At 46.1% G+C, this 16,439-nt stretch overlaps 1 protein-coding gene across 4 annotated transcripts in view; it reads right to left on the bottom strand.

Annotated features, from left to right (window-relative positions):
* TMEFF2 (transmembrane protein with EGF like and two follistatin like domains 2) overlaps positions 1 to 12,025 on the bottom strand; it is a 313,434-nt gene extending 301,409 nt beyond the window's left edge. For all 4 annotated transcript variants that reach the window (XM_089519557.1, XM_089519554.1, XM_089519555.1 and 1 more), the window contains exons 1-2: positions 11,766 to 12,025; positions 9,057 to 9,166 (exon numbers count right to left, since the gene is read on the bottom strand). In XM_089519557.1, the coding sequence (XP_089375683.1) occupies positions 9,057 to 9,166; positions 11,766 to 11,934 (279 nt within the window). In that variant the 5' untranslated portion in view covers positions 11,935 to 12,025. The remainder of the gene's footprint in view (positions 1 to 9,056; positions 9,167 to 11,765) is intronic.
* Between the last annotated feature and the right edge of the window lie 4,414 nt (positions 12,026 to 16,439).

Here is a 16,439-nt window from a genome sequence, read left to right as displayed (position 1 = left end):
TTGATGAAGAGATTTTGAATAAGGGAAGAAGGTTGATTAATGCTTTCCTACCTGCTCTTTCTGGATACAAATCCTTACCAGTACCTTGATGATGGTTTCCCCCCACTTAGGGTATTAAATATGTGTTTCTTTGGGCATAGATAAGAAAACTGATTATGCACCCCTTCCTTCCATATTTTCTTGTCTTCCCACTAAAAACAGGCCCCTTCCAAAAACAGTGTTTCCTGATGTGAATGAGTCAGAGTGCATGTGTGTGTAAGGTTCACAAAGTTCTACAGGCCAACATCAGCAAACACAATCACTACCTTGTTTTTTCTTATGCAAGAATCCTGCCTTGTTTGTTTCCTTTCAAACAAGGTGCAGATTGTAAGGAGGTCTAAAAGGAAAGAAATGCTACCAAGAATTAATGCCCTAATGAGCATGGAGGACTGTTTTCTAACAGAAGAAGCAGTTAGCTTCTGCTTCTTTTGAAGCAGATGTGTAATGAGCGCTCTGCAGAGAAAGTGAACTCTCTTACCATACGGACTCAGTAGGTGTCTGGTGGTATATCTGTATGCAAAATTACCAAATAGCAAAAATGAGTTTCTTGGGAAGAAGGCCCTTCCTGGAAGGGAACAGAATTTATTTAAGCAGTCCCAAATAGTCTAATCTGCATTCGCCTTTTGAGTCAAGGGGATTTTTATATAGCTTCTACTTCTATTGTTTGCATCCTGTTTGTATATACAGTGGACCCTTGTTATACACTGGGGTTTGGTTCCAAGATCCCCCGTGTATAACAAAATCTGTGTATGCTCAAGGCCCATTAAATGTGACATAGAAAAATGGTGTCCCTTATAAAAAATGGAAAATCAAGGTTTGATATTTGAAATTTATACTTTTTTTGAACTTTTTCAAACTGTGTATGCTTGAATCCGTGTATAAAAAATCTGTGTATAACAAGGGCCAACTGTACACATTATAGCTGAGAAGGACTTTTACCGGAGAGGCTAAGGAGCTTCTAACACCACCTGTCTTTCCTACTGCTGCAAAAGCCTCCAATGGGTACATGATAGAAGATGTTTTTAAAAGTGATTTTATTTATTTCATTACTTTGGTTTTCCCTGTCCCTTCCCAAAGGCATGAAACAATACTTAAAAATAAAGACCCATCATGGAAACAAAATGCTGGTTCTAGTTCACATTATCCCCTCCAGATCTACTTAATCCCACCTGGTAGTATCACCTGAAGAGAAATGTTTTTACAACCCTTCTGGACAGTACACAGGCCAATTTTCAGGCAGAGTGAAGCATCAGCTGTCTCAGGAAGTAAAGAGGGGACAGAGAGGTTCTTAAAGCCATGAGATCTGTCCTGCCTATTATAGATTAGCTCACTGCTGTCAGGGGGAATGGAAAGAACTTGTCCATTACCACTGCTGAACTGAATTCAACTGCTCCTTCATTAGGCTTTTAAACATTGAATGGTGGTGAAGAGTGGGAAAAGACCTTTTGCCCTTCAGACCAAACAGCAAAATGCCATGATGATGCCATCTATACCTTTGGGGTCTAATCTACAGGATGCCATTTACTGTTTTGACCCAAATTACTCTGGTGAGGTCTTTCAAAGGCAGAATTTGATCTGTAACATGTTAAAGACAGATACATGAAGGGTTTTCCTCAACTGATAAGTTAATATATACTTTGGTGTAGGATTGGGACAATGTAAATGATGGCGTTAAATAGTTATGACATGTAGACAACATATTAACATGGAGCTGACTTTAACGTGATCCAGCCTACCCCACAATGTGTATTATCTTGCTCAGTACATATAATTAAAAAAAAAGTTTTGGTAAAATGTGTCCTATCTATAGATTTAGGACCATGAAGGGCTAATAATAGTTTATATTCCTGTCCCAGTTTTGAGAAGGATGCAGTATGATTATAAATGTGTTCCTTGGTTTCTTATTCTTGATCCCTTCTGAAGTAATTGCTTGAATCAGCAACACAAGTCCTTTGTTGGATATTAACTTTCTGCTGCAATAACATCATTTTCCAGACTGCCAAATTACCCATTTAGGCTAGAAGAGGTATGCTGGGTGTCTACTGATGTCAGTGGAAGAATCTGACTGTGCCAAACTACCAGCAGCAACACTACAAATATAAGCCCTTAGATTGTGAGTGCAGTGCCAGCCACAGACTGCTGGCACAGCTATCATATGGTACTTAGTAGACTACAGCCAATGTGATGTTGTGGTTTGAGCATTCGACTATGACTCTATAGACCAGGGTTCAACTCCCCACTCAGCCAGGAAATCCACTGGGGGGCTGTGCAGACCAACAGTATGGGCCGGCTTGGAGGCAGAGTTGGGGCATAGTGTCTACATGACACACACCCTGCCTCTGTTCCAGGATGGCATGATGCCGCATGCCACACTTCACAGCATCACGGCACCCCTCCAGTACTGCGTACATTTGACACAGTACCGAAGGAGCTCTGCCAAGCTGTGGGAACACAGCTATTGTGCTCTTTGCAGGGCACAAACAGGAGCTGCTCTTTGCGCCCTGCAAAGGCCACATCAGGGCTGTGGCATGCCACTGCTGCAGCCCTGATCTGGCTGTAACAAGGGCAGCTGGATGCTGCCCCTTTGTGGCTGTGTGCACAGCCCCTGGGTGACCATGGAAGAGTCGCACACCCTCAGCCTCAGAAAGCCCCATGATAGGTTCACCTTGGGTTGCCATAAGTCAGAAACTACCACCACAACAGACTGGCATTAGCGTGTTAACAAGTGTTAGGAAAGGACAAGTCTTGTTATTGAAAGCCTCTGATTTAAACAAAGAGAACAAGGAGAGACTGTGGTGCAAAGTGGATGGCTGCTTGAAGACATCTTCTGTTTGAACAACACTGTTTAAAGTATAGTATAAAGATTAAAGATCCTAAGAAATGTTATCCTATTTCCAATACCTGGACATTGAAAGCAGAAACACTGGTCAGTTGGTCACACTTTTATACACCTTTGACAGACGTATTCATTTAAATTTTAGTGCCTATGTCTAAATGTACAGCTACTGGACAACAGGGTCACCATGAGTCAGGATCAACATGAGAGCAGTTAACAAACGGAACATAATGGAAATCTTTAGTCTGGATCTCTGGATATTACCATATAAATACATTTAGATTAATGGGCATCTTCTGGAAAACCACTGACTTTTAACTCATAAACTCTGTCACTTGTTCATAACTGTAACTTTTTGACACATCCACTTGGTAACACAGTTAGAACCAGTTTAACTACACAGATAACACAGGGCTTTGCATAAAGAGGCACTTAGCCAACCTACACCCTTTCCAATGGGTGCATGCAAACACACACACACTCTTACTTCCCTTCTCATTTAATCCAGAAACTTTCTTCACTTACTTTCGTTCTTTCTGAACTCTATTTATGGCTTAAACTAACTATGAGCAAACAAGCTCCACCTGCTGACAGTGAAAGCAATAGCCACAAAATGTAAAGGCCCAGCTGAGAGCAGTCTGCCTTCTCTGTGAGGCTGCTACTGATCAAAATCTCCCCATACAAGGGGAAGTAAATGAGATGGTTGCCACTGAATAGGATTATGTGGTTTCTGGCTTCCTCCTCCCTGTGCTACTTCCTGCTCCACACAGGCTGCAAAACTCACTGTTAACTGCATCTGGCCCATAAACTGAATGTATTGTATCTGTATTAAACAGTGTATGCAACTACCGTACTAGATTTACACTTCTGAAGCCCATGTTTTTCTCCATAAGCATGCCCCTTTCCAATTTATTTATTTATTTCTCCAAGTGCATAATTGTTTACCAGCTCTGTCATACTTTGAATGAAACTATAGAAACTGGTAAATGCATGACAAGGGTGAACTGCTCTCCACCCTCTGCCCCATCATGCTGCACCTGTGGCTCAGCTGGCCAGGGTTGATGATGGGAGTCGTTGTCCACCAATGGAAGAAAGGGCCACAAGTGGCCCACCTTCTGCTTTAAGGAAACTCTGGTGGCTGTTGAAGAAGGCTTGACAGCCTAGGCAATAATCACACATGAACTATGCATTGGGTATGGTGGCACTTGTCAGGAAAGATACAAACATTTGCACTCAAAAGGGATCATGCTTCAATCATTAAATCTGAAAGGAGCCACAGGCAGAAACAATGCAATTTGACATCAGTGGTGGTCTCTGACCGGGTGACACCCAGTACAGAGGGCAGGACCTCTGGGGTGCAGGACTTCTGGCACCAGACTTTTGGTGGGACTGTCGGAGCGCCTGCACAGCTCAGATGAGCACCCATGGGGGCTGCAATGGTGCCCATGTGGCCCCGAGAGGCACCCACATAGGCCTGAGAAGTACCCGTACAGCATCTAAAGCACCTGTGTGGGTTGGAGGAGCACCCGCGCAGGCCAAAATAGTACCCCCATGGGCTGAAATGGCACCCATGGAGAACCGAGTAGCACCCGTGCAGGCCAAAATAGCATTTGCGCAGCCCCAGTGGGCACCCACGTGGGCCCAAGAAGTGCCTACACAGCTCCTGGAGTGCCTGCATGAGTGCAAGGAGTGCCCACAGGGGCCAAAGGAGTGTTTGCAAGGGCCAGCTGGGTGTCACTTCCCTTTTGGGGTGTCACTCTGATCCTTGCGTGTCGCCTGGTGTGGTCCGCACCACCCCACATACACACACCCCAGTGACACTACTGTTTGACACCAATTTTACTGCCATGGCTCAATCCTATGGAATTCTGGGGTTTGTAATTTTGTGAGGTGTTTAACCTTCTCTATCAGAAAGCTCTGGTGCCACAACAAACTGCAAATTCTAGGATTCCAAAGCAATGAGCCATGGCAGTTACAGTGGTGTCCAGTTGCAGTAATTCTGCAGTATGGCAGCAGCCTAAGAAAGATTAGAATGGCACTTTGAGAAATGGAAGGATCATATCCTTCTACTGTCCCAATTTGGCAAGAACAATCCCAATTAATTCTCTCTATTCCCACTTCCTCAGCTACTATTCTGCTCTTCCCAATGCTCTGCTTTATCCTCAGGTTACTTCCATTGCTGCTAATAGAGTTCAAAGCAGTGAACTAGTTTGGATTCAACTAACTCAGCAGTGGGGAAGGGAGACCAGGCAGCAGAATCTTGGCCTTCCCAGGAAGCTCAGGCAAAAGCAAAGTGCTGCAGCTTCTCCTAGCTTGCCTACTCTTCCTCATGAATACCTTTTGGCCATCTTGACCACACTCTGATACTGCTTGGCCACACAGGTCCTGGTTTACATCTGTGAAATATTGGAAGGTCTGAAATATTACTATGAAAATTCAAAAGAATAAGGTACACCCAGCAGCCTGATTTTACTCATAGCACTGAGCCAGATGCTGTATTTTTAAGTGGAGGGAAGCATACAGTCAGCCACTGTGGCATAGTTGTTTGAGCATTGGACTGCAAATCTAGACATCAGCATGGTCATGGAAACCCACTTGGTAACATTGGGTGAGTCATATATAAATTCACCCACAGAAAACCCCATAATAGGTTCATCTTAGGTCAGTCCACCATAAGTTAGAAATGACTTGAAGGCAGACAACAACAAAAACAACAAAGCATATAGACTTCAACAATGAGTGCTAGCGGTTGCCTGAGGAGGCATGGGGAGGACCAAACAGAAGCTCGGTCAAGTAGCATAAAACTGAGCATCTATAACACATGACCCACCAAGCTGGACAGAGCCCACCACAACCCATGAGTGGTCGGATAAGCAGGGTGTTAGTAAATTTTGGGGTCTGTCTCCCTTTAGGGACTGGGAGTAAGGAGGTATTAAGTATCTGACAGACCAAGATAGGTGACTGCTATTGGGCCACATCCATCTTGGTGATCACAAGTGGTGTGCCTTACCCTGTGCTACTACTGAAGTCACATAAAAACCCATTCTAAGAGATATACGTAAAAGTACACCAGATTTGCATCTGTGTCTCTCTTTGTTTCTTGCTCACTCACGCACATATGCAGTTCTCCCTGGGCTACACTGTTCTTCTATCCACACACAGATACTGCTAATGATAACATTGTGCTACGTCAGGGTTGGCCTTTCTGTAGAGTGAGGCAGCATATTCCAGGATGTCATGGAAGGACAGCAACTTGAGAATTTATTTACTTTCTTGTTACTGCATTTACTGCCAGGAATGGGGATGGGCAGTTATGAATTTTTGTACCTCATGTACAAAAATAACTTGGCTGGCTATGTGGTACAACATACTACGACATAGTGAAGGGGAATGGAATTTGCTGTTCTGCCTCAGGCAGCAAAATTTCTTGGGCTGGCCCTGTGTTAAGTAGTAGCACTGTACTGTGCTTGATTTTTGGTTATTACTATTATAATTGTAGAACAATATTCCTTGACAGAATGTATTGTTTCAATTAGGTTATTGGTTATGCTTATAAAATTTATGAGCGATAAGTTCATTGCCCCCAAGTTTCATATTTATGATATTATATAAGTTGCTATTCATTAAGGTAAGGAAATATTGGTATTTTTGAATGTACATATACGGTATGTTTATTATACTGTTCTGTAACAGACTGACCTAGTGTTCCTTAAATGGTATTAGTTTAGAGATGCACTGTGTACGGGGTTCATGCCCTACAATTTTCCTAAGCAGCAATATTTTCCAGCATTGCTTCAGAAAAGGCTAACACAATAAAAGGCCTGGACTCACTAGATCTGTTTTCTGTACCTATCTTTAGTCTTAGAACTAGGGTCATTGACCACAGAATCTTTCCCCCTTTGTTATGTCTAACAGCAGTTAGATTTTCAACAACTGGGAGCAATTAATCAATGTGGTATAGTCATTTGAGTGCTGGATGAGGACTACAATAGACTAGGGTTTGAATCCTCACCTTACATACATGTAAACCTAGTAGGTGACCTTGGGGAAGTTAGACTTTCTCAGTCTAAAAGGAAGGCAATGGCAAACTTCCTCTGAATAGGTCTTGGCAATAAAACTCTAGGAGAGGGTCACCATAAGTCAGTGTAAACTTGAAGGCACATAACAACAACAAGAAGAGATTTATATCCCGTTTTTCTCCCATAATGGGGTTCAAGATGGCTCTGTACTATTCAGTCATTTCCACTGAAAACTTCACCGGCAGACTTCTATCTATGAATCCTTTACTTTAGAGGATATCAATACAGTACAGAGATATGGATGTCAATTGGCAACTATATCTGGAATATGATTTTACTTCATGGATGAGTAAGGAAAAGCAATGCCCCCATACATGCAGTATTAAGGAGGAAGCACAACATGGCACTGATGCCCATTTTAGAAAATAAGCCTAACATCCAGACATTATAGCTACCCTGAATTCCAAGCACTTTACCTGGATTCTATACCAAGGCACCTTTGCATTATCATTTATACTTCATTACTGAAGCTTTTGGCAGGGTTTGATAGCTAGTATAATTCTTGAATCTTCTATTTAGGATCCTGGATTCAATAGGCTATATATTTACAGCAACTGTCTTTCTTCTCTGGGAGTGAATTTCTCTTCTGTCTGCTATTAAGAAAGTCTCACATCCGTTCTCCCATCTTCACTAACGTTAAACCCATTGTGAGGCCAAACTAAAGATGCCAGGCAAAAGAAACTAAATGTACTCTTTGCCTGCTTTAATTTTACTGCCCAGGGCACTGCATTTCCTGCCTTTATCCACAGAGGCTGAGACATAAGGACAGAGCATTAAATCACTCCTTTTGAGAAAAAGAAATTTCCAAGTAACTCAGGATTTTCTTTTAGATTTTTTTCTGACTACTTTCATGCATCTTACCTTTAGAAAAAAGGAGAGTATCTGAACGTAACTTTAGCAGTGCCCTGTGCTGAGCAAAATGATTTTGTATAAGAAGGATGCTTAATTTAAAGACTGGTTAAACCTTCACTATGTTTATCATGCATTCTTAAAGATCTGTTTATTGTGCTAAACTCTCATATATTGCAGTTACAATACAGTGAGATTATAACAGTGTTTCTTTGTGATTGTTCTCCTGCAAGTAAATATTAAAGAAACTATAAAAGAAAATGCTTAGGTTTACCAAAATGAACCTACTTTAGAGTGAATAGCATCTCAGCACAGAGATTCAATGCATGCTAAAATGAGCAAGAATGTTTTCTGAACACCTAAGCAAATTATAATTGCATTCCCTATAAGAAGAAAATAAATTCTTAATTAGTATGTTGAGTCATGATACTATTTCTCTTCCATTAATGCTCCATTAACATCTCAACTCTAAACCATTACTTGGATATATATTCCTTTGTCTTCCATAGAAGCTACCTCATATTTAGTTCACAATGTGGGTACAAGCCATCTTGGATAGCCTTATGTGGTGGCAATACAGTCCATGGGAATCAGGGAGACTTAGTTCCAAGTAATATTTACTCAGTAAACCACTATATAGTACATCATCAGCAAATCAGTTAAACCAAACATTTTGGTCTCTGTCCTATTAATGATAATCACTCAGCTATCTGGACACTGTGTTGCTAACAATGGGGGCTTGTCAATAGAAGATGCCTTTAAACGTTGTTAGAGTTTGGACTGAGACTAAGCTACACAGGAATGCTTTTTCCCTTGCAAGAATGAGGCAGCAGTATAAACAACGAAATACTGTCTCAGCGTGTCTTTGATACATAGCAGCATTCTATAGAAAGCTTGCAAATCAACTTTCCTGCCACCATATCAGGGCCTTCTGCGTGTACAAAGTAGGATGTATACGACTAAATGCAGAAAGGATAGAAAATCCCAGTTTTCAAAGGCTAGAACCATTAAGAGTCTGAAGATGAAGACCCCAAAGAGGCATTTGGAAGAACAGCATCTCCATTTTCCCAGAGAACCCTCTGTCTTCTTGACACCAGTTGGCTGTCCTGCCAGCTCTTTAGATTTGCTGCCAGGTTTTCACTCTGACTTCTCTACATGCAGAGAAATAAATTGCCAAGTGATGGGTTGTAAAGGGAGATTCCTGATTTGTATTCTCATTAGAGAATTAAGGAAGGAGAGATCAATCTTCTTACCTTGAACTGACAGACGCAAGTCACGGTGTCTCCGATTCTTAAGCACTCCCCATCGAATTTACAGGTATTGGTGTCACAGAGAAAGAGATCATTTTCTCTGTCATCATAACCTCAAATGTAAAAAAAAGAAAAACGCTGTCAGCTTCAGTCTGGGAAGAAGGGAAATTATACAGCAGAACTGCTTTTAAATACATATGGTACACTTAACCTTGTTGAATAAGCAATACATAAGCTAGGTAGTTTCTCTTCTCTTTTCCACCTTGCCTTGTTCTTACTCTTCTTTCTCAAGGAGTTTGCAAACCCAGCCACTGCCCCTGCCTCTTCCTTCCCTATATAAAAGTAGAGTCCGTTTCCTCCAAATGAAGCATTAGGTTGCAAAGCAATACGTTCTTCTGCCCTTCCCTCCCAGACCTTCCTCTCTGAAGGAATGTAATATATATGTGTGTTTGTCTGTTGGTGTGTGTATTCCAGGTGGTGATAAAACAAAGCCTCCTAATAATAAAGATAAACAGGCTGTGTGCTTTTTGTGATAGGCTGTCTGATTCCAATGAAGATTGATCACCTCCAGGTTAATAGGAGGGGTGCCAGCTTCTTCAAAGAGCTGCTGAAAGCGCCTCGCTCCTTCCCTCCAGTTTTGACAGGCAGGCTAACAGATCTGGCTCAAGATTCAGCTCAGGAATGCCAGCTCCTATTTGAGACCTCAGCTAGTTGCCATCCTCTTCCGAGGGCGTGTGGTGGTGAGATATTAAGGAACACAGCCATCTTTAGGATCCAAATCCATCAAGATACCGATTGCATTAATACCCTCACGTTCTTGGCTGCGTCTCGGCCGTTTCTTAGAAAGGAAAACACGGAGCAAAACTGCTTCACTGGCAGTAATGTCTGAGATATCGGAGAGGCAGACACTGCATGGAAAGCGTGGCATTCCTCTTACAGACCCTGAGTAATTTCAGGGACAGTTTTTAACATCAGAAGGATATTAGCTGGGCTAAATACTGTATTTGCTGCAGAGGCTGTTGTGACTCGGGTGGGGATGAAGAAGCTGGTTTTCCACAGCTTTGGCATTTAAGATGCGACTTCACACAAGAATGAAAGAAGTCAATGCAGGACAATAATGGTCTGTATCCAGACTGTATTCCCTCACCTTCAGAACTGGAAGCAAACAGTGTTACAGAGGGATATAGTTAGCCAGCATAATCCCGTAAAGGAGACGCTGCCCCCAAATACTGCTAGCGGATTAAGAAGTCTAGCAGTATTTTAATGTCTGATCTGTTGGCTGTTAATAAATAATTCAATTCAGGGTACAGAGAGGGGGATCTGCACCAATCATGCTTTCAAGAAGGAATGTGCAGGTTCATCCCGGCTACTACTCCCAGAAGCCTTTTTTTGCAAGGCATGACTGTGTGGAAAGCTCTGCACAACTGGTAAACACACTCCAGACAGAACTACAACTAGCCTATTGAGGATGAAGATGATCCCAAGCAAAGGCAACGGGGGAGAGAGAGGCAAGAACTCCCTGCAGCCTCTTCCTTCTTCAATGAGGACCTTTTGCTTGGATGGCGCCTGGCAGGGCTGAAACTGACCAGAGAAAAACCATCAGCCTGTTTAAAGGCATGATCTGTTTTAGTAGGAAGCATTTTTGTTATTCTAGGGTAAATAGGTTGTTTTATATGCCATAGAGCTAACTGGTGGTCAAAGTTTTAAAAGGTTTTGATGATTATTATTACTAATGTGATGACTATAACCTGTGTTTGGCTGTCAGGAATAAACTGTGTATGAGAGTGAGAATCTTAAAGAAGGAGTCGAGGAGGAGAAAAAAACACAGCCTTTAGGGGTGAACACTTGCCCTTCTGTGATCCACCTAAATTTGGGGATAAATGTTGCGGTTCAGCCCTTGGTCTCTCCCCAAACAGTATGATTTCTTTAAAAAGTTTATAGGCGGTTGTGGGAGGGAAAGGCAGGAAATCCTTTGGCTGTCTATACTTTTTCAAAGCCAAAAGATGCCTAGCAATAGGGATATAGGTAAAGGAAGGGAGACTGCGCCTTCCAGGTTGGAGGATTTGCTGGTTCTTGGAAAGGCGAGCCAGCCCTGCCTTGGTCTGCAAGATCTCAGCACTGTCTCAGGCAGCCCCCGCTTGATTTATTGCCTTCTCTCTCCTCCCTCTAACTTTTAATGCTCCAAAGGCTGGGAGCCATCCCCATCTGAAGAGCTGCAAACGAGCAAAAAGAGAGAGAGAGAGAGAGAGAGAGAGAGAGGGAAGGGATAATAAAGGAGAGAGGATCCAAGAGGAGAGTCCCCTTGGCCAGCTCCCGGATCATACAGCCCCAAAATGGGGTCCTAACTCTCCAAGTGGAGGGGGCTCCCAGAAACCAAAAAAGGCTTGGGGCGGCAGAGAAAGAAAGATGGGAGGAAAGGAGGCAAGCGAAGGAAGATGGAGAGGGAAGGAGTTCTTGCCTCCAGCCATCGGAAGGAACGAAACCTAGAAGCATTCCCAGGCAGCAGGTCAAGTTTTGGGGGACAGAGATGCTGGCTCAGTCCTCCTCCTCCTCCCGATCCTCTCTGGATCTCTCCTCCTTTCCCAAAGCTGCCCAGATCCCGCCTTTCCCCCGCAGTGGGGTTCCTCTGGAGTTCCTTTGGGCAGCAGATGGAGAAGCCCTGGGGGCCATGCCCTCCCTCTCCCTCCGGCCGGGTCCCTCCGGGAGCCTTACCGGAGCAGTTCCATCCGGTGGGCGTCTGGCAGTCGCTGAGGGAGGTGGGGAAGGCGGCGGCCAGCTTGGCCGGGCGGGCGCCCAGGAGCAGCATCCCCGGCAGGAGCAGCCAGGCCAGGCAGTCGCCCAGCGTCCAGCATGAGCCCGAGCCCTCGCCCCCCGCCACCATCGCGGCGGCAGGCGCCCCCCTCCCGGCTCCTCTTCTTCTTCTTCTTTCCGAGCGCGGGGCGACCTCAGCGGGGCTCCCCCCCGTCTTCCTCCTCCTCTTCCTCCTCCGGCGGCGGCTGCTCCTCCTCAGGCGGAGCGGGGGCCCTTAGCATCCCGGGGGCCCCAGCCACCTCCGGACAGCGGCTACAACCGAGAGGGAGCAGCGAAGGCGAGCGGAGCGGCCAGCAGAGCCAGGTCCCGGCATGATGAGCAGGATGGAGATGGAGGCGCCTCGGGGGAGCCCAAGAGTTTCAGCAGCCCAGGCAAGGCGAGACCAGGGCCGGCCCAGGGCCAGAGGGAAGGGGCCATAGGGCTCCCAGGAGGAGGAGGAGGAGGAGGAGGAGGGAGGCCAGCCTGTCCCGGTCCCGGCGCCGCGCCGCTAAGCCCCTGCCTCTGCCTCCGTCCCTGCCGCCCGCATCCCTCCTCTCTCTGGCGCCCGAGAGAGAGAGAGAGAGAGACGGCAGCGGCAGCAGGTCCCCAATCAGCCCGCCGGGGTCACGTGGCGCAGGCAGGGCGGGCCCTGATTGGACGAGAGGGATGCAGGGCCCAAGGAGGGAGGGAGGGAGGGAGGGGGAGGAGGAGGATGCTCCGCCGCCAGAAGGAAGGAGCCCAGGAGGAAGGAAGGACGCCTCCCCAGGGAGAGGAAGGAGAGCGGGAAGAGGAAGAAGAGGAGAGGCGGAGGAGGGCCAGGGAGGGGCGCCTCCGGAGGAAAAGGAGGAGGAAGAAGAAAAAGAAGAAGAGGGGGAGGAAGGGAGGGGGAAAGGAGAAGGAAGAAGAAAAAGAGGAGAAGGAAGAGGAAGGAGAAGAAGAGGAGGAGGAGGAGGAGAGAAGAGGAAGCTCAGGGAGGGGTACCTCCGGAAGGAGAGGAAGAGGAGGAAGAAGAGGCGGAAGGGAAAGGAATAAGAAGGGGAGGAGGAAGAGGAAAAAGAGGAGGAGGGGAGGAGGAAGGATAAGAGGAAGAGGAGGCGAGGAAGACAAGCTCTGGGGCATGAGAGGGATGGGGGTGTTTTGGTGGGGAGCCTGCCTCCTTTCCCTCCCCTCCTTCTTCCTTCCTGGCGATCCCCGCCTGGCCTTTCATCTCCGCCTTCCTCCCTCTCTCCCCTGAGGAGCCCCACTCTCGGCCCACAACAAACTCTCCCAGAATTCCATAGCTTTGAGCCGGAATAAGAGTTAAAGCGGGGCCAAACTGGGTTATGTCTCCAGTATGGAGCCAGCCTTAGGAGGGTTTGGGTGGAATGGAAAGCCAGGGACAGATCTCTCTCTCTCTCTCTCTCTCTCTCTCTCTCTCTCTCTATATATATATATATATATATATATATATGCCATTGCTATGGGAGGCTGTCAATTCAAATTACAAATGCTTCGTGTATGGAAATGAAGTCGCAAATCCAGTTTGAAGGGTGGTCGCTGGTGGACAAAGGCAGAGGAGACTGGCCTCCGGGGGCGGGGGGAGAAGAGACTCCACCGCGGCTTGGTTTGAGGAGTTGGACCAGGACTCTGGAGACCAGGACTTTGGTTCCCAGCCCTGCCATGGAACCCATCCACTTTGGGCAAGAAGTCACACTCTCTCAGCCTCAAGGGAAGGCCAGGGCAAACCTCCTCTGGACCCATCTTGCCTCAGAAGACACACACAGACACCCCTCACTGCCTTGCCTTCCCATTTCAGGCACCATCAGGAGTCCCCTTCCCTTTTGATCCTCTTTGGAGACATCTTTGGAGATCTCGAGGAAGACAGGATCCAATCGGGAAGATCTCTTCTGGGGGGCAGAGGGATAGAAATAAGGTGACCAGGCGTCCTCCTCCTTTTCCTGGACCTGTCCTACATTCCAGCCTCCTGCCCAGGAAGCCTCCCAAAATGTCTTCCATTTGGAGCAGGACTTGTATATGAGTGTGTTCCTCCTCTTCTTTTCTTTAAAACGAGTTTGGAGCTGAGGTGGGGAGTTCCCCAGGCTCAAAGGGGCCAGATCTGGCCTCACCACAAAAATGGAGGTTGCCTTCAAGGAAAAGTTGAGGACATGGCCCAATAAAGACTAAACATGACCCTACACATCCCTGCTTCTGAGCCCTGCTCCAAATGCAGAACCTTTTGGCATTATCCCTCCTGGGTAGGAGGCTGGAATGGAGGACGGGTCCTGGAAAAGGAGGACAGCCTCTGGCCACCCAGCCCAGGTCTCCTCCACCTCCTCAGGCAAGAGGGCTCAGGTCCAACTTCAGAAGGAGCTGACCATTGCCCTCCCCTGAGGCTGAGAGAGTGTGACTTGCCCAGGCTCACGGCCCCACTGGGAAGCCACTCGAGTAGACCTCTTCAATCAACTGTTGAGCTGACACTTAGGTAAATGCATTTGGTCGGATGGGTCTACTCTAAGGAGGAGGAGCAAAGGGAAGAGCTCCCAAGAAAAGGTGAAATTGTGTGTGTGTGAGTGTGTGTGTATACATACACACCTCCAGAAACCTGGATCTGGATCCCAGCTCAGCCATGTTAAACCCACTGGGTGACCTTGAGCAAGTCACACTCTCTCAGCCTCAGAGGATGGCCATGGCAACCCCCCCTCCAAAGAAACTTGCCAAGGCAACCCCAGGATATAGGGTCACTGTAAGGACTGGGAAACGACTGGAAGGCACACAACAACAACATACACGTATATTCACACACATATATTACCATATATATGTATATATGGGAAGATCGGCCCATCGATCGATCTAGGTATAGCTCTATTTATCCCTGGAGGAGGGCAAGACAGGGAAGGAAAGGGGGGGGGGGAAGAAAACCCAGGCGCCTTCTCTGAGGCTTATCACACGTGAGGGGTTTGCAGCTCAGACCCACACTCACTCCTGTTCTAGCAACGCGAAACATTATGTTTTTTCACACCAGATCCGGAGTCACTCCTGTCTAGCAATGTGAATTCACGTTAAAACATGGCACGTCCACAGCTGCACCAGCAGAGGCTCCTCCACAGAGCCTTTCGCCTCCTGATTTTCCAAACCAACAGTTCAGCACCAACAGTTCAGCTCCATCGTGAGATTTTCTTGTCCAGATTGGTTCATCAGAGGGAGTTTGCCATGGCCATCCCTTGAGGCTGAGAGAGTGTGACTTGCCCAGGGTCACCCAGTGAGTTTCCATGGCTGAGCTCAGGATTGAACCCTGGTCTCTAGAGTTATATTCAAAGCACTACAACACCCCCGATGCCTTGGGCAAGATGCAGCCTGCAAAGCCCAGCAAGACCTTCCTTCCTTGGAGGTCTTTAAATAGAGGCTGGATGGCCATCTGTCAGGGGTGTGTTGATTGAGAGTTCCTGCATGGCAGAATGAGGTTGGACTGGATGGTCTATGGGGCCTCTTCCAACTCTAGGATTCTATGAAGATGGGGCTGGCTGGCTGGCAAATCTATTGCAAGAAAAGATTAAGATTGTCCCTGGCAAGTAACTCTCACCGGTTGAGGAAAGGGAACTGCACACTAAATGCAGAGTAAGGAGGTAGCGAGCTTTTTCTCTCCTGTGTAAAAAATAAAAACACAAATGCCAACCAGCCAGCCAAAAATACTTTCTGGGTGTGAATCAAAACAGAAGAACCACCCCATTCAGAACAATTAATGGTTTTCTGATGGCACAGCTGGTTTTCTGTGTCATATGGAAGGAAAGCAAATGTTGTTAGGTTGTGTGCCCTCAAGTCGTTGCCGACTTTTGTCAACCCTAACACCCTATTATGGGGTTTTCTTTTGGTAAGTTTCTTCAGAGTGGGTTTGCCATCCTCTGAGGCTGAGAGTGTATGACTTGCCCAAAGTCACCCAAACTGCTAGGTGTTTAACAAGGATCGGAAGGCAGCACAGAGTAGTGGCTTGAGTGTTGGACTAGGAATGAGGGAAACCAGAGGCAGAATCCTTGCTCTGCCATGGAAACCCACTCTTGGCTCAGCCACAGAGGAAGGAAATGGTCTCTTAATAAATCTTGCCATAATAATAATAATAACGATAATAATGATAATCTTACCTCTCCACAAGGCTCGAGATGGGGTGCAACATAGATTAAAACACATAAAACCATTTAAACATGTGAAATCTTAGGCCAGAATCACCCTAAATGATAAATGACTTGAAGCACATAACAACAACAATGCTAGGTAGAGGTGCTCCTTGCCAAAATAATGCATTCACTTTTGAAAACTAAAAGGAGATGGTGGCATTTGCTAACCTCTCAGGCAGAATATTTGGGGACAGCCCAGTTAGTGTTGGTGGAGAGTAAGCAGGCACAATTGCATCTATCCAAAAGTGTATTTTAAAAATCTTAAATTATTAAGCAGAGCAAGAAATGCCACCCTCTCGGCAAACCATTGGAGCTTTTTTTTTCCCTTTGTAGGCAGCGAGTAGAAAGAACCACCAAGGAGCGCACACACAAAGCACCACCATGTGGCAGGAGAACATCAGTCACTAGCTATTGCATTATGGAAGAAGCAGTGAAATAAATAAAC

This window comes from Sceloporus occidentalis, unplaced genomic scaffold, assembly GCF_023333645.1.
Source record: "Sceloporus occidentalis isolate IW3139 unplaced genomic scaffold, rSceOcc1.0.p SCAF_4, whole genome shotgun sequence".
Taxonomy (NCBI): Eukaryota; Metazoa; Chordata; class Lepidosauria; order Squamata; family Phrynosomatidae; genus Sceloporus; species Sceloporus occidentalis.
The sequence above is the reverse complement of the archived record's forward strand: the minus strand, read 5'-3'. Positions and strand labels throughout refer to the sequence as shown.